A 27,267-nucleotide genomic window follows, 5' to 3' on the forward strand; every position below is an offset into this window, starting at 1 on the left:
CAGAAATAGTCAAGGCTAAGAGCACACGAAATGCTTACTTATATAATTTAACAGTACTCTTGCCAGTATAGTTTTAAAATGGCTCTTTCTGTAAGAATATCGTGAAATGCATGCAGTGTACAGCAAACAAACTGGGACCACCATGTTTCAAGGGGCAGAGCCAGGGAAAAGCCGGGCATTGTATTTCTCTGTATGGTGAAAATCAATAGATATTATTCATTGGCTTGTTTAAGGATAGTGAATCGCCAAACATTCAATATATGAGTGTTGATGTCTCAAGATGTTTAGTCAATATTTTTTAAGGTGTCTTGTACTTATTATACTAAATACTTATAAAATATAATTCTATCATAGATATGTCAAAGGTCTAAGAGAAAATGATTATGTATATAGCTTATGGACAATATTGTTAGTTCATCTCTCTGCTTTACTATTGTGTATTTACATGCAATTGTTGGGCATGTTGACCTTTGTGCATTACCTTGTTAATTTCATGTTTAATTCACATATAGGTGCCACCTGGTGGAGTTCCTGTAGGTACCCGGTTGTTGCTTTTGTGGTTACCAGTTGCTGTGGCTCATGTCTAGTTCTTTCTCTTTCCCAACACAACTTTATTATCACTTACTAATATAAGTGATAATTCAGTCAACAAGTAGTCTGTTAAATGTTATTTAAATATTAGGGGCTTCTTAGTCTCAGACAGACATTGGAAACTCACCATGGCATTTCTTTGTTAAAAGGTCTTAAATTTGAGATGGAGTAGTATTGGTTTAAGTACTTTAGGACTCTACTGCACATTTATTAAAATTGACAAAATTAGATCTGATTTTATCATTTTGTGTCATTCTTTGTCATGTGCATATATGTACATGATTATGCATACATGTATATAGGCACATATACAGATATGTATTATGTGCATATATGCAAACATGCATATCATCTTGCATGCCTGTGATAATGTTGTTATTCATTTAGATGTCTGTTTTCAAATCTTATGAACCACCCTGTGAACATAGGTCTATACAATGAAGGTTTATTTAATATTTTATTTTACATTCAAATACTTACTTACCATTTTTGTATATACATTTGCTTTTGTATTGATTTTTTTCTGTTTTGTGAGTGAATTGGAGTTTATTTTACCCTATACCAAACAGTTTACACAGCAATAAATCATTTTTTATGTATACTGCAAGGGTATTTTGGGGTAAAATAAATTGTATATTGTGTGATAGAAGAAGATATTATTCATTAATAAATTCTCTATATTTAACAAACTGAAGTTCATTTTAGAGTCATGACTGCTACATGATCTCTACTAGCCTTTTGGGAAAATAAGGTCAGAGTATCTTGTGTCTATGCCTAAAATCTCCTGGTTATGTGAGAAAATATGTCCTCACATCTTACTCTGTGAAGTAAGCATCTAGACTCTTATGTGGTCCAAGGAATTGCAAACACACAAATGTTATAGGAAAATGCAATCATGCTTACAAAATCAGAACTGTGACCTCAGAGTGCAGATCATCAAAGGATGATCTGAATTCCGTGAGAAAGGGAGTATTTGATTTAAAGTAGAAATTATTTCTTGGCATATTTAAAATGTTGCTGGTTAAGAAAGAAGAAGCTTGTATAAAATTCCTAAAGCACTAATGCTGTTTCTGTTGACACACATACACAGAAATCTGTCACTGAAATCATATGATTTTATTCAAGATATCAAAAATATAACTTATTATATAATTCAGCATTCACCTTAAAAATCAACATAAAAAGTTAATGCGTAAGTGACAATTTTCTCAGTATTTCCAAATCTGTCCTGTTTATTTAACTAAAGGTATTTAGTAATAGTATTTACACACCTTTTATAGAGATATAAAAGATTTGTGTTGTAACAAACATAAATATTGAGGAAATTCTATATTAGTAAGATGGTAACTGAGAAACAGGCATAGAAGGTCAATCTCCATAGCACTCCTCCTTTATTGTTCTGAACTGAAAATAGAAAAACAACCTGAGGGGGCTAGAGAGATGGCTCAGCAGTTAAGAGCACTGACGGCTCTTCCAGAGGTCCTGAGTTCAAATCCCAGCAACCACATGGTGGCTCAAGATCATCTGTAATGGGACCTGATGCCCTCTTCTGGTGTGTCTGAACACAGTGACAGTGTACTCATATACAAATAATTCTTTGAGAGAGAAGGAGAAGAAAGAAGGAGGGAGCGAGGGAGGGAGGGAGGAAGGGGGTAGGGGGGAGGGAGGGAGCCAATCTGAACCCCAAAACATGGGCACAAAAGTGAGCACAGATAAACCTGAACATGCCCAGTGGTGCAGTATCAAATGAATAGCATTCGTTTCAAAGACATTAGAGCTACATATAAATCACTACACTGGCGAAAACTCTACTGAAGAAAGTGTGTTGCTATTCAAAGTGTGCCCACTTTTAGATAATAGTTATTTTCTCTTTCTCTATAGAAAATTTAAAATGCAAGGTCTTACCTTTTCAACCTAGAAAAGTGTTCTCAAGACACATTTCACATCGTACTGACAGTATTTCAAAGGGAGTGACATTCTGTAAACATACCTTAAGTGGGCAGAGCAGTGGACTCTCCAGGTCTCCTTTGATTCTCCTCAGCTGCCTCCAGTTCACTGGGCTCAGCAGCAACACATGGTCCTTACCTCATGCCAAATGTCTTCTCCAAATATCAGTGAATAATGTCTTACCATTGAGAGGGGATAACCAAAACTGTGAAGGTTTTTCAATGCTATGTTTATTATCTTAGTTCTGAATTTTAAAAACACATTGTCTCCCATAGTGTAACTTCCCTTGGCTCTTTGACAGGAACGTGTGTTAAGTTTATATATATTTTCTAGCAAATCATCTGAAATCTTTTAATTAGAATATTGTGTTTTTCTTTGAAGAACTTTACAGTATTAAAAAGAGACCAGGAAAAAAAGCAGACCTAATATTTATGGGTAATGAATAATTCATCACAAATTTTATTCCTGTTTTACATTAAAAGTGAGAGGAATACAGTACTGTGCATATGTTCAGTTTATTACTACAAATGAATTGACTGTAAGATTTTACAGCTGAGATTGGAGATTCCAATTTTCCTTTCTTCATATTATTTCTTACATCTTGGATCCAATAAAGAATAGAAAATTTGATATTAAATGACCAGCAGAAGTACATTCAATTAGCTTGTTTCCTAGTCTTTCCTCCTGTTGTCTCTCCATTTACATCTTAATTGTGCTAACATATGTGGCTTTCATTGCTTGTATTTAAAAGCTACTTGAATATCTCTTCCTTTAAGGAATTTTCATATAGCGACAAGTATTTATAATAAATTTCAAAACTTAAGTTTCAGACAATAAGCTAAAAATTCATTATACGTTAATCCTTTTTAAGTAATGTATTTTTTTCTTTCAAAGACAAAAGATCCAGAGCTCCACCTCTTCCTGAATGACTACACCTCGGTCTTCACTGTGACACCCACTGGTATCACCCGCTACCTCACCCTGCTTCAACCTGTGGACAGGGAGGAACAGCAAACCTACACCTTTCTGGTAAAATATTTAATTTATGTGTATATTAGTGATATACAACATAGCTGAATCTGACATTAAAGTGGACAAGGTGAGGGTTAAGACATGCCATGCCAGGAAGAAAAGAAAATGTCAATATAGTCATTTTCTCTTTTACTCTTTATAAATTATAGATTAATTCATATTTATAAACTATATTAATATATACTCCATGGAGAAAAATATTTTCCCCAAATCTTTACCCTATAGGAGTGAATGATATAAAGTGAAGCCCATGAAATAAAACATTATTTTTAACTTTCGAGGTATGGATGACTCTACAATCTCACTGCTCAACTAGCAATGATCCTCCCATCAGAGAGCCCCTGGTGCTGTAGAGGGTGCTGCTGACAGACACTGGTGGAAATGATGAATGTTGTTGGGCATTCCCCAGTGCACCCAGGAGCCCCAGAGAGTGTCCGCACCAGCATGTCAGTAATATTGAGACAAAGACCTTGGCTTTGACTCATTGAAGGAAGAAGGAAGGTCACTAGCATTGTGGTTTGTCACTGTATATCATGGGAGAATACAAATGCACCAAACATTTACACATAATCCTTGGCATCATAGAGATAGCACCAAGTTCAATTGTATACCAATTCCCAAATGAAGGAAAGGAGAAAAGAAGATCATACAAAGGCACAAGTTACGGGGCTATCTTAGGAGTTTATTCTCAAAGAGCCCACAGAGCAGGACGTGAAGCTTCTATAATGCTTCATGTGACCATTGCAATATACATACTAGACTGTAGAAGTCGTTCAGGCAAGATAGCCTACAGAGGGCTGCAGTACTGAAGCCTGTTAAGTCCTTCTTAATTTTCAATGAAAATTAACTGATTTTGATGAATTACTTATGTCACCATTTGACACATTAATAGAATACATCTTACATCACATATCTAGGGTCTTCAGTTTCTTCACCAATCTAAGAATGTCGATTCAGAAAAGGTGTCTTATATGCAAATTTTATAATCATGAAGAAAAATTCTTCACTTATACATTACGCATTGGATAGTAACTGGGACGAGGGATATAGCTCAGTTGATAGAGTACTTCCTCAGTGTGCATGAGGTCTTAGGTTCCGTTCCAATCACTGCATAAAACAAATATGGTAGTGCATGCTTATAATCCCAGCCCTTGTTACAAGGTGGAAGCAGGAGTATGAGAAGATAAAATTCAGAGTCATCATCTATATTAGTTTGAGATCTGCTGGGACTACATCAATCCTATCTCAAAAACAGCACCAACAAGAACCAAAATGTAGTTGACTTCTAAATGACAGCAATGCCATTGGTCCACAGTAAGCTTCAAAAACCTTCTCAGACCTCATTATTTAAAAGCTATTGTAACTACATGTGCGCTCCTCAGCAATTGCTTCCTTACCACATTAAAACATTTCAGATATTTGTAATTCACGCCTCACTGGTTTGTTTTGTTGACAACATAGCTTAGTGTACTTTTAAATCACATTAAAAATGTGTTCAGTGTCAGAGTAGATTCTTAGCTCTTGTATCAGCCTCTCTACTGCGTTCTGTTTCTCCGCAGATAACAGCGTTTGATGGCGTGCAAGAAAGTGAGCCAGTCGTGGTCAATATCCGAGTGATGGATGCAAATGATAACACGCCCACCTTCCCTGAAATCTCCTATGATGTCTATGTTTACACAGACATGAGTCCTGGGGACAGCGTCATTCAGGTAAGGCCACTGGATGGCAGGTGTGTTTGCAGCAGGCATTTCCAGGGCATCCTTTCCTGCTCTCCCTAGGAAATAAAATATGGACTTCAGACACACAGATGGCATGGCTATAGAAATTTTCAAATTGATGCTAGTGTTTCAAATGCAAATAAATATCTTGGGCTGGTAGGTTTGCTCAGTGGGTAAAAGCCACATGACCTGTGTTGGATATCCAGAAACCACAGTGGACAGGCTGAACTACATCAAGAAATCTGCCTGCATACACAGATGCACACATGCATACACTAACACTCACACTAACAGTGAACATACACCATATATATATATTCCATGTATATATATATATGGAATTTGAAGTACCTACTACATATAAACAACTGTGTGACCTGCTGACACTTGGTATTTTTAAGTTTAGAATACTAAATACAATTAATTAGTGTTTTAGCACATAATTTAATATTCAACTTACCTTTTTCCCTGTTGTGGAAATGGGATAAATGTCCTTTGTTGACATACATAAACGATTACATTAATAAATTGGTAGATTTACCTATTAGATATTGCATACATCAATAAAAGCAAATCATTACATCACAGGAATTTTAGGTTAGAGGGTAAATTGGTTCTTTTGAAACCTTTCAAATCAGACAAAATTTTGTTCTTGATTTGCTTTATTTTCAGCGTTTTCTATGTTTACATTTAAATAATTACAAGCCATTGCAAACTTCTTTAGTGTTCTGACTATTTAGGACAGAAATGAAAAGGACTTGATAATATCAATATATCAGGATTTCTAAGAATCTGATGTACAGTTGATTCTAGTATTTTCCAATGCAGCTGTTCAACATTTTTTCCCGGGGAGCTCATTTCATTTTAGAGTTTCTCGATGTGCAACTCAAAGGGCAAAACACTGGTAATTAGCACTGCACACTCAATTTATTGCATTCTGATATGCAGCCATGAAGAGACCACTGACCTAGACCTTCTCCAACCCTGAGGGTTAAACCTATCAGATTAAGTCACTTTTAGGTCAGGGAGGTCATAGTCCTGTATAGCATTTTAGCATCTGGCAAGAGGGTACTGTACATTATTCATATGCACTAAATAATGGCAAAATAAGTGGGTGTTAAATGTTGGCACATAGCTTGTCATGAGGTGTACAGATAGATCAGCAGGTTTTGAAATGCCTCCCCTATGGTGTTGTCCTTGGCTCCTCATCTAATTCCATCTCTGGCCTCCATGCCCCAGTTTCCCATTTTCATTTCCTTGAATTATTTCTTTCTCCTGATCTCTTCCTCTCTATGCATGGTTTTTGTTTTTGAGTTTTTTTGTTGCTGTTCTTTTGTTTTGGTATTTTATTTTATTTTATTTTATTTTATTTTATTTTATTTTATTTGTAATTCATTGTTCACACTCCATATTCCCTTTCCTGCACCTCCCCAACCACCCTCTGACTGCTCCATATCCCACTCCTCCTCCCCACCCTGACTTTAAATGGATGCCCCCACCCCTACCCCACCTAACCTCTAAATTCCCTGGGCCCTACAGTCTCTTGAAAGTTAGGTGCATTGTCTCTGAATGAACCCAGACCCAGAAGTCCTCTACTGTATGTGTGTCGGGGGCCTCATATCAGCTGGTGAAAGCTGTCTGTTTGGTGATCCAGTGTTTGATAGCTGGTGTGTGCTATCTGTCTGGTGGTCCATTGTTTGAATATGCATGGCTTTTGTGCTTTGCTATCTTCTCTGTGCCATTTGGTGTTTTCCTTCTAAGCCAGCATCCTTTAGTTCAGAGATCAGTAGTTTGCTCTAAGAATTAAGTATCTCCCTGCTTGCATCTCAGAAGCAGAGCAATTTATTGGCAACAGTGTGATATGCTGAGAAAATGTTTGTAATATGATTCCAGGTGTCTCTATGAGTGTACAAGCACATACAAAGTCATGTATATGTATACAAACATACATGCATACAGGCACGCAATACACGTATCAAAGACAAGCACATGCATGAACACACACATGCTGATATGTTCACTCACATACTTATGCATATACACATATGCCTATGCATGTATATTCACACACCTATGCATGTACATACATCTACACATATATGTGAATGGTCTCCATCTCAAACACCTGTGAGTGCACACACACACACATACACACATCTATCCATGATCACACAAATAGACACACACATTTGTGTATGTTCACATACACATACACACACATATGCATGTATATACATATATAGATACACACCAGTGAATGTTCATACACATACCTGTACATATTTGTATACTCATACATATACACACCTGTGTATATATGCATATACACATACAACTGTGCATGTACACACACATCTGTACATTATCACACACACATGCATATACACATATACATGCCCATGTACACACACCACACACATTATGCCCACCTACACACACATGCACACATATACTCACACTCTCTATGTATCTTTCCTTCTATCCAATGGTTAAACCCCTTATAAAAATCTGAAATGTCTTCATTTTCCTCTTTCCTAACCGCAGATCCAAACTTTCAGAGTTCATTACCTCTTTCTCTGTATTTGCTGGGGCAATGCCAGCATGTTCCAAGAAGACTTCCTGTGCAAGGAATGTATGGTCTGATGAACTGTCATTACCTACTTACACTATTCAGAATAAGCAGGAAGCCACATAGTCCTTCTTCTATGCAATCCGGTGGTTTCTTGAGTCTTATGAAAAGAAATAATGCAAATAGGGTATGAGAATCTTTCTGCAGGTTCTCTGCTCTGTGAGTGATCATAATGGAAAGGCTTCCTGTTCTTCAAGTACTTGTGTGGCACTTCTTCTACTGAGGGATTAGTTCTGGCTCATTTATTTTGGGAGGAGACCTGTAATCAGCCAATTTGCATATCCATAGTACCTGTGTGTAGTAGTTGATTAACAGAGTAGGCGTTGAATGTATGTATTTGAGACTGATGGAAACCAGCATCGGGGAACGGCGATGCAAGATGAGCGTGTGTAAGTCCGCTTAATGTCTGTCTATTCAATCCATGGCAAGGCACAGTTTTCTTTAAAGATGCATCTTTCAAAGGTAGCAGATAAGGGAATGACAATTATTTTCATGTTTTTATTTAATTAGACCTGATTCTCATCTCTATAATGATGTAGTTAGGAATAAAAGTAAGTTTATATAGAAAACCAGCCAGCAGGGACCGGGAGAGTTTAACTAAGAAAACGATAGTAATTATATGGTGAAGCATAGCTCAAAAATGTTTGCCCTCAGGGATCAAAAGCTTATTTCCGGCATTTGAGGTCTACAAAAGTTAATTTCCCTTATGTATCTGTTTCTAAAACAGATCTGCTTTGCATTCAAAGATTTATATTGTGTGTATTTCCCTGAACTGTGGAGATTACGAAGTCAGACTTGTTTGTGTCTGTATGCCTTCAAGTTTTTTTTTAATTATTTAAAAGCCAGGAATTTAAGGTTCATAATTAGTATTTCTAATGTTACTCCTGGTGTGCACCAAAAGAACTGTGTAAATCATCCAGCAAGAGACCAGAGATACAAATAAAATTGATTTCCTAGGGAGACAAATGCTGAAAACAAAGCAAAGAGATTCAGAACTACAATCTGTGAATGCCGTGTGGGGTTCTTTCTGACTCATTTCTGTAGCCCTCTTGTCATTGACACCCCTGACCTGCCAAAGATCAGCCAGATGGCTTGTGGCTTAATAATGTGGTGTTGATTGAATGACAGTCTTAAAAATAAAAGGCGACAACAAGCACCTTCCCAAAAATGTGAGTCTTTTTAACAAGTGCTGTTATTGTGATGTCAGTGTTCCTATATTTCAGCCTGTTTGTAGGAACTCAGGTCCACCATTGAGTATAGTCAATTTCTTTTTAATAGGTAGTAGCTATTCCCACCTATAGGAAGTGGATAGGTTGTACATGAGGAGGGAAATCAGAACCATCTCAATGAGTTCAGTTATAAACTACCCCTATGGGTATATAGTGTCTGCCTTCTTGAATGTTGTGAACAGACCAGAATGAATCTTGGATGAATGAACAACAAGGCAAACTTTGGGGACTATTATCTTGAAGTAGTTCTTTAGCCTTCTGTATCTAGACTGGAATATAAACATTAAACCCAGATAAAAATTTTTTGGTCTATAGTCTAGGCTGGCCATGGACTCACTGAATAGCAGACTGTGCCATTGAATTATTGATCCTCCTGGCTCCATATAGCAGATGCTGGGATTCTAGGCATGTGCCACTATGTTGATTTTACGCTGTGCTGAAAGGTAACCCAGCACTTTAGGCATGCTAGGCAAACACTCTATGAGCTAATCTGTATCTATATAGCTCTTTATTCCATTTCCTTAGTCTGTCCATTCACCTCATGGACAAAATTATCTGGAGGTATCCATCAATGCACATGTCTACACAGCTATAGTGATATGTCTGCTCTCTGTCTGCCTTTATCTCTGATCTGTATGGCCCAAACTTCACTGGTCGACACTGCCATAATCACATGGAACCGCACACCTCATCAGGCTACCATCGAATGTCAAACTCGAAAGCCTGTCTTTTAGTCCTCTATCTGTGTGACACCTGTTACTGACCCGGTGGACAGGAGATCCTCCTGGCTGATTAAAACATTATGACTCTGTCAGGAAAGTTAGCATTTAGAAAGGTGGGTACAAATACATGCTTTTGAGAGACTGATGTTATGAGCTCTTTCATAATAATTGTGTAATGCATCCAGACACCAGTTCTACTTGGAGAGAGAGTCAAAACAGTAGACATGTGAAACATTTGCTTTCATTTTACAATTATCAAAAAAAAAAAATGTCGCCATGTTCTATCAACATTGTTAATGTGAAAGGCTTTTCTATGGTTTTGCATATTTGGTTCTTGTGTGACAACTTTTCTGTTAGAGATTTACCCTTTCCCAGGGTACCTGCTTTTGTAACAAAAGTCATTCTGATTACAGCTTTTGAATCTGCATGTGTCAGAGTGCAGAACCTGGTATAAGTTCAGACTGCAGTATGCATGTCAGTTTTCTGTCAATTGCTCAGGAAAGAATTATTCTGGATAGGAAAGAAATTTAGATTTGGCTTTGCAAACCTGAGGTTTCCTCAAAATAATAGGAAGAGATCCTGGTATAGGCACGCTGTTGATGCTCATGAGAAGGTTTGATGAAAGTCTCCTTTGAGAACTCCTTATTTAATATAATAAAAGTGGAGGCTGAATGTGAGAGAATTAAATAACATCAGAGCAGTTCAGGTCTCTGACTCCCATCTCAGAATCTGACTTTGTGAATCAGTGAAACTCTAATACATGATTTTGAAATTGCCAGAGAAAATGAAGCACACACTTCAAACACCCCCACGGCGTAATGTCTTCTCACAATATCATTCCTTGCTTTTCTTTCCTCTGACAGTTCCTAAGAGATAAACACACACACTTCTGATGCTTAGGCATCTAACTCACAATAGATCTAATACATGATAGATCATGTATAACCCATGATAGCTGGGAGTTATACATTGTTAAACACATACTCTATTGAAGGACCCAACATCTTCAACTATTTGACTTCAGTTGGTTGAGACACAGTCAGTAGCCTGTTATACTTTTAAGCTTCAAAGACACAGTTTATCTGATCAAGATAGATGATGCTGGGTGCAGAGACTCCAACTTGGTGATAATCCTGGTGTATCAGAACCAGGGTCAAGTTTACATAGCTTCAAGAAAGGACTCAACATTGGAAATCTCATATTCTACAGCAATAGGACCTCTAGGGTTCACTCTTTAGTTCTTCTACGATATATGAGCACAGAACGTGTTCCCTAAGGTATTTCTTATCATTTTTATCACCATAAAATTAAGTCTGAGATATCTGAAGCATAAGAGTAGCCAGCAAAATGGGGGCAGCCCATAATGCATTTCAGCTGGAAAACAGTGGAATTTCCTGCAGGAGATGCTCTACAAAGTTCAGGCAAAATTTCCTTAGTATTCTAACATTCACTTTTCACTGAAAATCTTTTTCTGTCTTTTATTCACTATAGTCTTTAATCAGTATTGGCAGAACCCCTCAACATGCTTGTTTCCTAAGGCCAGTATCCATTCTTCTCCTGGTTAATCTGTCTCTATTGATAATTATCTATCTTATGAGACTTAAGTTATGTCCCAGTTCACATTTCTGCCCTGGAGATCTGTATCTACTCTGCTAGCTACATAATGAAAAAGGAATCCTTTATTGCAATGAAGAGCAAAGGAAGACATGTGTTAGATACTTAGCTCAACAGTCTCCAATTATTTAACATACCATGTGATTTTCTCAGCTTTTCCATAAGATCACTTTTAAAGTATTTCTTAGGTGACTCTGGTTTTGCCTGGTTGGTTGGGCTAACCAGACACCATCTTGCATGTATAGAATTTTATTATCCAGAAAGGCAGAGAATCAGTATCATTGGACTAGCCAAGTGACTGAAGAAGAAGTTCCATGTGGTGTGGAATTGTCTAGCCAAACCAAACCAAAGGTGTATGTGCCAGTGGGTACATCACGGCACAAAACCCACAGGAAAGGTACAGATGAATTTCTCCTTCCTGGAAATATCAGCCTTCCACCACCAAATACTTGCAAACTGTGAATGTGCTTCTTGCTGCTTCCTGCTGCTCTTTCATGAGGAAGAGCCCACTCTCATGTAAGCCCAGCTTGCTGAGAATTTATCACGAACTGGATACTGAGTTACAGTAACTAATGTTCCTATATTTATTGAAATGTACATTGTAAGAATATCTCCTTATATTTAACTTTTAGGGCATTTTTGCAGGGTAGTTCATTAAAGGGAAGGGTTGAATTTTATCCCCCCAACAAATCTGAATATGTTTTGCATCTGCCCTGTATTGTTTATAAAAAGTAGTCAATCAAACAACATACTTTATTCTTGCAAATTAAAATGTCAACCTTCTTGCTTTCAAAATATTCTCTTCCTTTTCCCATGGTCTATGAATTATGGATCCCTCTGTGTTTTTATATTTTTGGGACTAATTAAACATTTGAATATTCATTACATTTTTTTTTTCTGAGTTCAATTCATTGAGACTCCTCTGATACTCTGTTACATGGATTCCTAGGCTCTGCCTCTGCCCTGGTGAACCAAGATTTAGTAAAACTATGTCAGAGAAACATTCCATCCTGGAAATCTGATAGAGTTTTTCCATCCCCATCCCTACATCCCCACCCCCACCCCTGTCACCTGGTCAAGAATCCCTTACCTTTCATGTCTCCTGTTAGTAAATTTACAGCTTTTCCCTTTCAACTCTAAATTCCTAGATGTCCCTGCAGGAGGGCAGAGCTAAGCTGGCTGCTGCTTCTTGTTCTGCTTTACTTCGGGTCAAGTGAGCTTTTCACTCATCCTTTGGAAAGAGGGTTCATCTGGTATCTCAAACCACCATTGCCCAAAGTCCTGTCTCTGATAGGCTTCCCTTTCCTATAAAAGATTCATTTGAAGTGGGAGATATTAGGCCAAATGAAAATAGCGGAACAGATTTTTTTTTTTTTTTTTCGAGACGGGGTTTCTCTGTGTAGCCCTGGCTGTCCTGGAACTCACTCTGTAGACCAGGCTGGCCTCAAACTCAGAAATCCTTCTGTCTCTGCCTCCCAAGTGCTGGATTTAAAGGCGTGCACCACCACTGCCCAGCAATGTATTTATTTTTTTATTTTTTTATATGCATTGATGTCTTGCTTGCATGTATGTCTGTGTGAGGGTGCCAGATCTTGCAGTTACAAACAGTGTGAGCTGACATGTGGGTGCTGGGAATTGAACCAGGGTCCTCTGGAAGAGCAGTTGGTGCTCTTAACAGCTGAGCCATCATCTCTCCCGGAACAGAATTTTGAAGATGGAATGTACCTGGGAGGAAAAAGATACAGAATATTACTGTGCTCCTGTTTCAATGAGGAAAAGAAACTTTTTAATGATACAACCACAATGGCTATTTCCCTGTATTAGGTATATGTTGAATAGAATTAGGAGGAAAAATTCTTTTTTGAGATAACTACAATCCAGTACGTTAATTTTATGACTCAATCTCTATATTAGGCAGTAATATATATCTAAAAAAATTATACAACAATAGAGTGTTGGCATATAGTAAGTTGTTCTGTTTAATTAAAATCAAGAAAATACTGCCTGAGAAAATTGGAACATTGCAAGTTCTTTCATATAAAGACAATCCTGTGACCTATGATATTATCCCTGAAGAACCATTTTCTTGTTTTCTCACAAACAGACCAAACCAAGAAAACAATGGGGAAAGCAGAGCAATCTCTTTTATTAAAATGCATAACAAAAAAAAATGAGGGTCTCAGCATGACCTGACTGGAAGCAGGCTGATGCACAGACCAATCTGTGTCTACCTGTGTTCTTTTGTGTGATTCAAATTTGTTCCCTGTTGAGATTCAAATAAATGACATTCAGAGAGGATCTAAAATTCTAAGGAAAGCAGAAGAAGCCTCCTCATTGGATATGAATATATATACATACATATATAATATGTATCATACCAGACACCTATAATATAGAATACAAAGTTAGACAGGAAATAAGTCTTCATTCTTTATTGTTTGTCTACTGTTCATAATTTGGTCCAAACTTTTCATCTCCACATCTACTCTGTTATCTAAATCAGGTGTGCAAAGTTTTGGTTCATATTTTAGCGTGTACATGGGAGAGTGTCCATAACTTCATCATCAAAAGTAAGTCCTATACAGACTAGACATATGTTCTTACAGATCCAGTTCCCAGCACCTACGTGGCACCTTATGAGTCCAATTCCAGGGTATCTGTTAGCCTCTTCTGGTTTTCAAGGCACCATGCATGCATGCAGTATACACATACACACACACACACACACACACACACACACACACACACACACACGGAAACACTGAAAAGAAAGTAAGTTGAAATATTATTTAAAATGTATCAGTGAAAAGACTCAGCCAGTAATGGCATCTGCCATCAATCAGTGAACATAAGTTTAGTCTGTAGTAATACAGGGTGGAAGAAGCAAAGCAAATCCTAATGGTTATCTTCTCACCTCTACAAGCATTCCATTGCCTGTACACACACTTACACACACACACATACATTAAATATAAATTTTAAAAATAAACATTAAAACAGGTACCTTCCATTGTTTGCCTCTTGCAAGCATACTTTCTAACAAAAAGCTTGTCAGTATCTCCAGTCTTTCTAACCCTAAACACCAAAAACAACTACACTGGAGGAAACAGCTTGGAGGCTCCTCTGTGGGTTGCCCCTGTCACATGAGGCTTCAGTATATTGCGCATGTCAGTTGAGAGTCCTCTGTGCATTGTGCGTGTCACATGAATCAACCCTATCCCTTTGGAGCTCTGGCAGAGAGGTTTCCAAAGACTTATTGTAGTCTAGGGAGTCCTTCATCAGCACGCTGGCAGTAGCGTCTGTAGTTTCCTTGTGAGCTTGAATTTTCAATTCCATGCTGCCCTCCCTGAAAGTGTTCAGTTCTAGCTATCGCGTGTTGCTTCTCGACAGAGATAAGTCTTTAGAAATGCTCTGTTCGCTGTTTGTCATCATGCAAACACACTAGTATGCATGAACATACAACACAGGGCAGAGTGATATACACACACATGTGAGCCCGTACCAGCAAGCACATGATGCAGAAGGAGCACACTCTACGGTAAAGGTGACAACGTGGAATCTGGACAAGCAATGAATATCATTCTGTCAGTGTGGGTATTCACACCTGCATCGCTCACATGAGGCAATGCTCTGTGTGATAAGCACCAAGGCTCCATTATCCCTGGCCTCCCTCGCTCCGTTTTAATCTCCCAGAATTGCCTTCACCTATGCAGCGCTTCTGTGTAGTGCGCATGTCATCTGTAGTCCGCACACAGAGCACAATGGTGCTTTATTCTTGTCCTTTACCCTTTCCCCCTTGCCATACCCTCATCTTTCCGATACTGTGGCAAGTGGAACCCATGCTTAAGCAACTTTGTATCAACACTATCACCTGTTAGCTGTTTCTTATGTTTCTTTTAAAATTAAGTTAGTGAAAGAATGTCAGCATGGATTTATTTGTTTCTTTTTTCCATTTTTTTTTTCTCATCTGGCTGCAAATTCCTCAAGCACAGGACTCTGCATCATTTGTGAACTTTTGTTATCTCAAATTTCTCATAGATACTCCTGTGTTGCCTTGTAGCTTTGTAGTATTTGTCACTCATTCTGAAATGGATGCTTCCTTCATGTGATGACTAGCTCTCAATAGAGATTAGAATCTAATTCAGTTATCATCATCATCATCATCACTGGGGCCTTGGGTAGCATACTTTTATAACTCTCTTTCTATGTAATCATGGAGTATTTATCAAAATTATAAGGTTCAGTGGAGGAAACACAGTTTTGTCTTATTGATCCTGTACCCCAAACCAGTTTAGGCCAGATTTGCTTTTCTGGTCTCCTATCAGAGTATGAGGAGAGTACAATAAAGTAGGGCCTCAAAGTTGCTAGGGCCTTGTTTGGAGATGCATGGGGGGAATGCATCCTGCCTGAAAGTGGGGGAGCAAGGGTGTCAAACTCATTATTGGAAAAGAGGGGTGTGCCCAGCACAAACCAAGAAGAGTTTCATATTACTAAATTACTCCTCCTCAGCTAATGTGCCCTACAGCTGGCTATAAAACTCTTTTTTTTTTTTTTGCTTTGGGAATTGTGTTTTCTTTTTTTCCTTTGTCCCCTATACCCTCCCCCTGCCCTGCTCCCCTACCCACCCACTCCCACTTCTTGGCCCTGGCATTCCCCTGTACTGGGGTGTACTGGCTAGTTTTGTGTCAACTTGACACAGCTGGAGTTATCACAGAGAAAGGAGCTTCAGTTGAGGAAATGCCTCCATGAGATCCAACTCTAAGGCATTTTCTCAATTAGTGATCAAGGGGGAAAGGCCCCTTGTGGGTGGGACCATCTCTGGGCTGGTAGTCTTGGGTACTATAAGAGAGCAGGCTGAGCAAGCCAGGGGAGGCAAGCCAGTAAAGAACATCCCTCCATGGCCTCTGCATCAGCTCCTGCTTTCTGACCTGCTTGAGTTCCAGTCCTGACTTCCTTGGTGATGAACAGCAGTATGGAAGTGTAAGCCGAATAAACCCTTTCCTCCCCCAACTTGCCTCTTGGTCATGATGTTTGTGTAGGAATAGAAACCCTGACTAAGACATGGGGCATATAAAGTTTGCAAGACCTAAAGACCAAGGGGCCTCTCTTCCCAATGATGGCCAACTAGGCCATCTTCTGCTACATATGCAGCTAGAGACACAAGGTCTGGGGGTACTGGTTAGTTCATATTGTTATTCTACCTATAGGGTTGCAGACTCCTTCAGCTCCTTGTGTACTTTCTCTAGCTCCTCCATTGCTGGTCCTGTGTTCCATCCAATAGCTGACTATGAGCATCCACTTCTGTATTTGCCAGGCACTGGCGTAGCCTCACAAGAGAGAGCTATATCAGGGTCCTGTCAGGAAAGTCTTTCTGGAATATGTAATAGTGTCTGGGTTTGGTGGTTGTATATGGTATGGATCCCCAGGTGGGGCAGTCTCTGGATGGTCTTTGCTTCCGTCTTAACTCTGAACTTTGTCTCTGTAATTCCTTCCATGGGTATTTTGTTCCCCATTCTAAGAAGGAAAGAAGTATCCACACTTTGGTCTTCCTTCTTCTTGACATTCATGTGTTTTGCTAATTGTATCTTGGATATTCTAAGTTTCTGGGCTAATAACCGCTTATCAGTGAGTGCATACCATGTGTCTTCTTTTCTGATTGGGTTACCTCACTCCGAATGATATCCTCCAGATGCATCCATTTGCCTAAGAATTTCATGAATTCATTGTATAAAACTCTATTTATATAAAATTTATGATTATTATTGATAAAATGACATACTTTCAGATTCAAATAACATTTTTTTAAGGTAGAGTTCACTGGTGTTTCAAGAAATTTCAGTATCAAATTCAGCCTTAGGCATAACTGTATATGAGGCTATTAGTATCAGTGATAGTTCTTTTTATTTCCTGGGCCTGCTTTATCTGGTTAGAAGTTTATCTCAGCTCAGCGCAGACAGGATCAGCGGCAATATCCATGAAGCCATGGCTCAGCCTCACTACAGTGGCTTATAGGAGCTGAGTGTTGACATCACACACACACACACACACACACACACACACACACACACACACACATATGGACTGGGAAGTGATAAACTACTCAACAAAAGAACAAACAAACAAAAAACAACTAACTCTCTCACTAAAACCAACCCAGGATGCCCAGAAAGGTGATCAGTGGTCAAATCAGATACATTTTCAAAATACCAGGATGGAATTATGGAAAGGTATGATTCAACTTAATGATAAGAAGTACGGAAAAGGAATAAATAGTTCAGTGTCTATCACTTAGCTATTAAAATACTAAGTTAAAACTATTAATACATTAAAAAAGAATTGGATTTTCATTTCATCATAGATATTGCACTACCTTCTTCCTGTAGTCAGTCCTTTTCCCATTTGCTTTTAACTTGTGAGGCAGTTCTCCCCATAATAGAAATGTGTCTCGTACACACTCATCGTTAGGAGGACTTTGGACACATGTCACTAATTGTAATGGCACTGAGCAGTTTAGCTGTCAAGGTATCATCTATACTTCTAGCCAACCCCACGATGCAGACTGAAGCTGAGCCATCTACAGCAAACCTTCACTGAGAACTTAAAAGTGTTGAGTTTTCAGTTTTACATAGAAAAATGTCTGTTGTTGATTGGGAACCCAGAGAGGTGGGATCTGCCCAGTGTAATCCTGGACTGCTGATAATTTCTTCAAAATTATTTGCTGGTGTGCAAAAATGATGTTGACTCTTAGTTATGTATCTTACAACTCAAAATGAAGAACCTGAGAAGATGGAGATTGCTTAAGGTTATTTAAGTCTTTTAAACATATACTCACTACTGTAGAAACTATTTTAATAAAAAAACCCTGGCATGGGGTTCCTTCCCACCTTAAACCATTTATGTACCCAGATGAAAGATGCACACATAGCCTTATATTTTAGATATGCCTTAGGCAGCGCAATAGTTGGCCAGCTGCCTACTCTCCATGCTGATACAATCCACTTTCCTACCGATAACTCCACGTTACTGCTTACTAATGTCTGTGTTCCATCTGGGCTGCTCTTAACTCTAATTGCCTGCCTTCATGGCCACAGTTCTATGGCTCAGCTATCTCATTGTGCCTCTTCTTCTCCCTCTTGTATGTTTTTTCCTCTTTCATGGAGGCTCCTTTCTTTCTCCTTGTGGTCTGAAGCCCAAGAAACTAAAATCCTGCCTCTGTCTCTTCTCCTCAGCTAGTGGCTGCTGGCATCTTTATTTACCAGTCAGAATTAATGGGGGGGGGCAGGGTCCCTCAGTGTCTTAAGTGCAGACTCTCTCATCTTTGTAGCAGTTTGGGGAGACCTAAATTAGCATTAGAATACAAGGAGCATTAGGCCAACCCATTACATTTCCCCCTTTTGTCCAATTAAAAAAAAAAGGCTCTTTTCTCTCAGATATAAATTGAACACAATTATAACAATTATGGAAATTATAAGGTATGATATATACTTATAACATCCAGTCTATCAGATTTGGCAGTTTAGATAAAGTATTCTATTTTTTACAATACTCATTACTTTCATTAAGTTCTTAAGCTTCCCACAAGCTGATAGTGTAGAGGGGTTAGCTGCAGCATTTGCAGACTAGGTTAGCTCCTCTGTGCTAAGCTGACTGGAGATACAGATATTTTCTTACCACTTGTGTTTCTGTAGCCCTGTTTGGTATTTATAGCACTTCCCCTATGGGTGCCTAGTTCAATTTAATTATCATCTATCACTGACTCCTTTCAGAACTCATTTATAAAAATGTTAAATAAAAGCATCAGTAATACCTGTGTCCCCACAGCTCACTACCCGGCTCCTCTTCTTAAATGGACATACTGCCATTTATCATTAAATCTCTTTAGCCAATGTAATTCCCAAGAAAAATGTTAATATTGAATCCTCTCTGAGCTGAGTTTTAATTAAGATTTCCTAAGACCTTTTGTGTAAGTGATTTACTATAATCAAAACTGCTATCTCCTCTTCAGTCCCCATCAGTCCCTACCCTTTATCTTCGTACGAAAGATCGAGACTTTGTATGACAGGACCATTCCCCCCAAATACACATCATCCATTTGACTGTTTCTGAAAATAGAGCCCTTCTCCTTGGCCTTTAGGTCTATGTCTGTTATGCCCACAAAAGTCCCCAAATTATTTCAGGAAATGTCTTTCTGGGTGGCAGCCACATCTGCCTACCTGAAATGCCAACCTTTGGTTGTAGCATCCTTAATGTCAGTCTCTAAATTTCCTTTTGTCTTCTCTATTTTTGTTGTTGCTATTTCTGTGCCCACCACCACCCCAAGTGCAGGGAATAATTAAAAATGTAATTAGAGCAACGGCAAGATGGATGGATCAAGTAAAGGTACTCTCTGTCAAGCCTGACAGCCTGAGTTTCATCCTAGAACCCTTGTGAAAGAAAGAGAAAACCATTCCTGAAAACTGTCCTCTAACTTATACACACATACACTGCACACACACATACACTACACACACACATACACTAAACACACTAAATACAGTTATAAAAGAAATAGAAAACCAACTCCTAAAAGTTACCCTCAAACCTATACATACTACAAACATACACACACACACACACACACACACATACATACATACATACATACACTACACACACACAAACAAACACACTAAACACACAGTTATAAAAGAAATAGAAAACCAACTCCTAAAAGTTACCCTCTAAACTATACATGCTACACACACACACACTAAACACACAGTTATAAAAGAAATAGAAAACTAACTCCTAAAAGTTACCCTCTAATCTATACATACTACACACATACACAACCACATATACACACTACACACATACCACAAACACACAGAGTTATAAAATAGAATCAGAACTAGAGCATGTCACATGCCGCCTCAGTCATGGATGGGTATATGAAGAATTGATTGGTATTTTCCTGGCGATATTAAATGAGAACCATTTGTTAACATTGCCTCTCCCTGAGTCCTGCATTTGAAGTTTCAAGTTCAATCTACAGCATTCACATCTTCTCAAACAATATCACCTAATTCCACCAAAGGACTCTAAACACTGAGGATCTGGGACTTCAGAGCAATAGATATTAACAAAACACAAGGAAAAGTGGCCAAGGAAGACAAACGTGGGCTAACTGGTTCTAGTAGTGCGCTCTCCTTATCCTAAAGACAATTTTTGCATTCCTTTCTGGATAAAGTGAGGCCACGCTCTTCTTCCCTTCCTATACTTCTTCAGCAAAAGTGGAAACAGGATTCTGTGAGAGCTTATGAAGCAGTTCTTAATAACATCTCCTTCAAGGATCACTCTTTCCCTTCTATGTAAACGTACATCTATCAAGAAGTGGAAAAGCCTTGTGTAACACAATAAACCACCATCGCTTTAATATCACTTTATGGAAATGAATAATGGCCAATCTCCTCTTGCAGGCAGTCAGCAACTGTTGCCTGCAAGTAATCTGCGATGTGTGCACATCAAGTCTACAGGCACTTATCTGCTGTCATCTCAGTGGCTCCAAACCCAACTCTCTTTTCTTAAAAGAAAATGGTTTTTGTAGTGTGGGCTTTAGCAGTCCATCATACGCCGGTGGGGGAGGGGGTAGTTATGAGGCAGGAGAATACTGCAGATGAGAGAACAAGGTAACAGATACACAGCAGAAATAAAGCCACCTTTGATCTTTCATTTTGTCCTTGTCTCAGACTACAGTGATATATGTTTATGTGTAAAGAATGAAAGGTAAGATAGAAAACTGATCCCATATAGGAATATTAGATTTTATGTTAAGCTTCTTCCCCCACTCCCCATTTGATTACATTAGAATAAAGACAGTCTTCAATATTTTTTAAAAAACTGTTCTGAAAGTGGTCACAAAGGAACAAAATGACAATATTGGTCTCTGTGGTGACTCAGTGCCATAACAAAACACAAAAACAGTGGAAACATTTGCATACCAATTGCATTGTACAGTAGCCTCAGTTTGAAATCAGCTCCTTGTGTTTGGTGGGGTGGGCAGTGGCACCACAGTGAAATCCTAACAAGATTTGTATTGTGCCTTTTCAATTCCAGCTGACAGCGGTAGATGCTGATGAAGGCTCTAATGGGGAGATCTCCTATGAAATACTGGTGGGGGGCAAGGGAGACTTCGTGATCAACAAGACCACAGGGCTGGTGAGCATTGCACCAGGCGTGGAGCTGATCGTGGGACAGACGTATGCGCTCACAGTGCAGGCTTCGGACAACGCCCCGCCTGCAGAAAGAAGGTGACTCCACCAGGCCCTGTAGTTCTATAGAAAAATTACTATATTTATACACTATCATTACTGAGGGGCTAGTATAAAAAAAAGTTGCCTCTTGTTATGTTCAGCTAAGCTTTTATTTAAAGAAAAGGCCTTCAATATTCTTCAGTTTATTTTATAATATATATTTTTTAATTGAACACATTGTATGTATAGTCAATAGATCTGGCCTGATTTATTATATTTATATATAGTCAATATACTATAGTTACCATGATACAAGGGGTTTAAATCACCCATGGATTATGACATTAGCCACCTCTTTGTGAGGAATAGGCTAAAGAACTCCCATGAGGGATCTTGGTCCGGGACCCGCCGAACTTAGGAAATTAGTCTGAACAGGTGAGAGGGTGCGCCAGAGAACCTGACAGCTTCTGGAACAGGCGGAAGCACAGAGGCGCTGAGGCAGCACCCTGTGTGGGCCGGGGACAGCCGGCCACCTTCCGGACCGGAGGACAGGTGCCCGCCCGGCTGGGGAGGCGGCCTAAGCCACAGCAGCAGTGGTCGCCATCTTGGTCCCGGGACTCCAAGGAACTTAGGAATTTAGTCTGCTTAGGTGAGAGTCTGTACCACCTGGGAACTGCCAAAGCAACACAGTGTCTGAGAAAGGTCCTGTTTTGGGCCTTCTTCTTCGGCCAGGAGGAGGTCCAAATACAAGATATCTGCGCACCTTCCCTGTAAGAGAGCTTGCCAGCAGAGAGTGCTCTGAGCACTGAAACTCAGAGGAGAGAATCTGTCTCCCAGGTCTGCTGATAGACGGTAACAGAATCACCAGAAGAACAATCTCTAAACAGAGTCAACTATAACTACTAACTCCAGAGATTACCAGATGGCGAAAGGTAAACGGAGGAATCTTACTAACAGGAACCAAGACCACTCACCATCACCAGAACCCAGCACACCCACTTCGCCCAGTCAAGGAACCCCAACACACCTGAGAACCTAGACCTAGATTTAAAAGCATATCTCATGATGATGGTAGAGGACATCAAGAAGGACTTTAATAAATCACTTAAAGAAATACAGGAGAACACTGCTAAAGAGTTACAAGTCCTTAAAGAAAAACAGGAAAACACAATCAAACAGGTAGAAGTCCTTACAGAAAAAGAGGAAAAAAACATACAAACAGGTGATGGAAATGAACAAAACCATACTAGACCTAAAAAGGGAAGTAGACACAATAAAGAAAACTCAAAGCGAGGCAACACTAGAGATAGAAACCCTAGGAAAGAAATCTGGAACCATAGATTTGAGCATCAGCAACAGAATACAAGAGATGGAAGAGAGAATCTCAGGTGCAGAAGATTCCATAGAGAACATCGGCACAACAATCAAAGAAAATGGAAAATGCAAAAAGATCCTAACTCAAAATATCCAGGAAATCCAGGACACAATAAGAAGACCAAACGTACGGATAATAGGAGTGGATGAGAATGAAGATTTTCAACTCAAAGGTCCAGCAAACATCTTCAACAAAATTATTGAAGAAAACTTCCCAAATCTAAAGAATGAGATGCATATGAACATACAAGAAGCCTACAGAACTCCAAATAGACTGGACCAGAAAAGAAATTCCTCCCGACACATAATAATCAGAACATCAAATGCACTAAATAAAGATAGAATACTAAAAGCAGTAAGGGAAAAAGGTCAAGTAACATATAAAGGCAAGCCTATCAGAATTACACCAGATTTTTCACCAGAGACTATGAAAGCCAGAAGAGCCTGGACAGATGTTATACAGACACTAAGAGAACACAAACTGCAGCCCAGGCTACTATACCCAGCCAAACTCTCAATTATCATAGAGGGAGAAACCAAAGTATTCCACGACAAAACCAAATTCACACATTATCTCTCCACGAATCCAGCCCTTCAAAGGATAATAACAGAAAAAAACCAATACAAGAACGGGAACAACGCCCTAGAAAAAACAAGAAGGTAATCCCTCAACAAACCTAAAAGAAGACAGCCACAAGAACAGAATGCCACCTTTAACAACTAAAATAACAGGAAGCAACAATTACTTTTCCTTAATATCTCTTAACATCAACGGTCTCAACTCGCCAATAAAAAGACATAGACTAACAAACTGGCTACACAAACAAGACCCAACATTTTGCTGCTTACAGGAAACTCATCTCAGAGAAAAAGATAGACACTACCTCAGAATGAAAGGCTGGAAAACAATTTTCCAAGCAAATGGTATGAAGAAACAAGCAGGAGTAGCCATCCTAATATCTGATAAGATTGACTTCCAACCCAAAGTCATCAAAAAAGACAAGGAGGGACACTTCATTCTCATCAAAGGTAAAATCCTCCAAGAGGAACTCTCAATTCTGAATATCTATGCTCCAAATACAAGAGCAGCCACATTCACTAAAGAAACTTTAGTAAAGCTCAAAGCACACATTGCGCCTCACACAATAATAGTGGGAGACTTCAACACACCACTTTCACCAATGGACAGATCATGGAAACAGAAACTAAACAGGGACACACTGAAACTAACAGAAGTGATGAAACAAATGGATCTGACAGATATCTACAGAACATTTTATCCTAAAACAAAAGGATATACCTTCTTCTCAGCACCTCATGGTACCTTGTCCAAAATTGACCACATAATAGGTCACAAATCAGGCCTCAACAGATTCAAAAATATTGAAATTGTCCCATGTATCCTATCAGATCACCATGCACTAAGGCTGATCTTCAATAACAAAATAAATAACAGAAAGCCAACATTCACATGGAAACTGAACAACACTCTTCTCAATGATACCTTGGTCAAGGAAGGAATAAAGAAAGAAATTAAAGACTTTTTAGAGTTTAATGAAAATGAAGCCACAACGTACCCAAACCTTTGGGACACAATGAAAGCATTTCTAAGAGGGAAACTCATAGCTATGAGTGCCTTCAAGAAAAAACGGGAGAGAGCACATACTAGCAGCTTGACAACACATCTAAAAGCTCTAGAAAAAAAGGAAGCAAATTCACCCAAGAGGAGTAGACGGCAGGAAATAATCAAACTCAGGGGTGAAATCAACCAAGTGGAAACAAGAAGAACTATTCAAAGAATCAACCAAACGAGGAGTTGGTTCTTTGAGAAAATCAACAAGATAGATAAACCCTTAGCTAGACTCACTAAAGGGCACAGGGACAAAATCCTAATTAACAAAATCAGAAATGAAAAGGGAGACATAACAACAGATCCTGAAGAAATCCAAAACACCATCAGATCCTTCTACAAAAGGCTATACTCAACAAAACTGGAAAACCTGGACGAAATGGACAAATTTCTGGACAGATACCAGGTACCAAAGTTGAATCAGGATCAAGTTGACCTTCTAAACAGTCCCATATCCCCTAAAGAAATAGAAGCAGTTATTAATAGTCTCCCAGCCAAAAAAAGCCCAGGACCAGACGGGTTTAGTGCAGAGTTCTATCAGAAATTCAAAGAAGATCTAACTCCAGTTCTGCACAAACTTTTTCACAAGATAGAAGTAGAAGGTATTCTACCCAACTCATTTTATGAAGCCACTATTACTCTGATACCTAAACCACAGAAAGATCCAACAAAGATAGAGAACTTCAGACCAATTTCTCTTATGAACATCGATGCAAAAATTCTTAATAAAATTCTCGCTAACCGAATCCAAGAACACATTAAAGCAATCATCCATCCTGACCAAGTAGGTTTTATTCCAGGGATGCAGGGATGGTTTAATATACGAAAATCCATCAATGTAATCCATTATATAAACAAACTCAAAGACAAAAACCACATGATCATCTCGTTAGATGCAGAAAAAGCATTTGACAAGATCCAACACCCATTCATGATAAAAGTTCTGGAAAGATCAGGAATTCAAGGCCAATACCTAAACATGATAAAAGCAATCTACAGCAAACCAGTAGCCAACATCAAAGTAAATGGAGAGAAGCTGGAAGCAATCCCACTAAAATCAGGGACTAGACAAGGCTGCCCACTTTCTCCCTACCTTTTCAACATAGTACTTGAAGTATTAGCCAGAGCAATTCGACAACAAAAGGAGATCAAGGGGATACAAATTGGAAAAGAGGAAGTCAAAATATCACTTTTTGCAGATGATATGATAGTATATATAAGTGACCCTAAAAATTCCACCAGAGAACTCCTAAACCTGATAAACAGCTTCGGTGAAGTAGCTGGATATAAAATTAACTCAAACAAGTCAATGGCCTTTCTCTACACAAAGAATAAACAGGCTGAGAAAGAAATTAGGGAAACAACACCCTTCTCAATAGCCACAAATAATATAAAATATCTCGGCGTGACTCTAACGAAGGAAGTGAAAGATCTGTATGATAAAAACTTCAAGTCCCTGAAGAAAGAAATTAAAGAAGATCTCAGAAGATGGAAAGATCTCCCATGCTCATGGATTGGCAGGACCAACATTGTAAAAATGGCTATCTTGCCAAAAGCAATCTACAGATTCAATGCAATCCCCATTAAAATTCCAACTCAATTCTTCAACGAATTAGAAGGAGCAATTTGCAAATTCATCTGGAATAACAAAAAACCGAGGATAGCAAAAACTCTTCTCAAGGATAAAAGAACCTCTGGTGGAATCACCATGCCTGACCTAAAGCTTTACTACAGAGCAATTGTGATAAAAACTGCATGGTACTGGTATAGAGACAGACAAGTGGACCAATGGAATAGAATTGAAGACCCAGAAATGAACCCACACACCTATGGTCACTTGATCTTCGACAAGGGAGCCAAAACCATCCAGTGGAAGAAAGACAGCATTTTCAACAATTGGTGCTGGCACAACTGGTTGTTATCATGTAGAAGAATGCGAATCGATCCATACTTATCTCCTTGTACTAAGGTCAAATCTAAGTGGATCAAGGATCTTCACATAAAACCAGAGACACTGAAACTTATAGAGGAGAAAGTGGGGAAAAGCCTTGAAGATATGGGCACAGGGGAAAAATTCCTGAACAGAACAGCAATGGCTTGTGCTGTAAAATCGAGAATTGACAAATGGGACCTAATGAAACTCCAAAGTTTCTGCAAGGCAAAAGACACTGTCTATAAGACAAAAAGACCACCAACAGACTGGGAAAGGATCTTTACCTATCCTAAATCAGATAGGGGACTAATATCCAACATATATAAAGAACTCAAGAAGGTGAACCTCAGAAAATCAAATAACCCCCTTAAAAAATGGGGCTCAGAACTGAACAAAGAATTCTCACCTGAGGAATACCGAATGGCAGAGAAGCACCTGAAAAAATGTTCAACATCCTTAATCATCAGGGAAATGCAAATCAAAACAACCCTGAGATTCCACCTCACACCAGTCAGAATGGCTAAGATCAAAAATTCAGGTGACAGCAGATGCTGGCGAGGATGTGGAGAAAGAGGAACACTCCTCCATTGTTGGTGGGATTGCAGGCTTGTACAAC

The 27,267-nt window shown here is 38.9% G+C and overlaps 1 protein-coding gene across 35 annotated transcripts in view; it reads left to right on the forward strand.

Moving 5' to 3' along the window:
* Pcdh15 (protocadherin 15) overlaps positions 1 to 27,267 on the forward strand; it is a 1,553,555-nt gene that overhangs the window by 1,224,649 nt on the left and 301,639 nt on the right. For 34 of the 35 annotated variants that reach the window (XR_001779427.2, XR_001779431.2, XR_001779430.2 and 31 more), the window contains 3 exons: positions 3,433 to 3,567; positions 5,130 to 5,279; positions 21,578 to 21,771. Coding sequence is in view for 18 of the 35 variants with exons in the window: in XM_017313785.2 (XP_017169274.1) it covers positions 3,433 to 3,567; positions 5,130 to 5,279; positions 21,578 to 21,771 (479 nt within the window). In the remaining 17 variants the exon portion in view is untranslated. Of the gene's footprint in view, positions 1 to 512; positions 534 to 3,432; positions 3,568 to 5,129; positions 5,280 to 21,577; positions 21,772 to 27,267 lie in introns of all 35 variants that reach the window. The other variant, NM_001142742.1, reaches the window with a different exon arrangement.

Source organism: Mus musculus, chromosome 10 (genome assembly GCF_000001635.26).
Source record: "Mus musculus strain C57BL/6J chromosome 10, GRCm38.p6 C57BL/6J".
Lineage (NCBI taxonomy): Eukaryota > Metazoa > Chordata > Mammalia > Rodentia > Muridae > Mus > Mus musculus.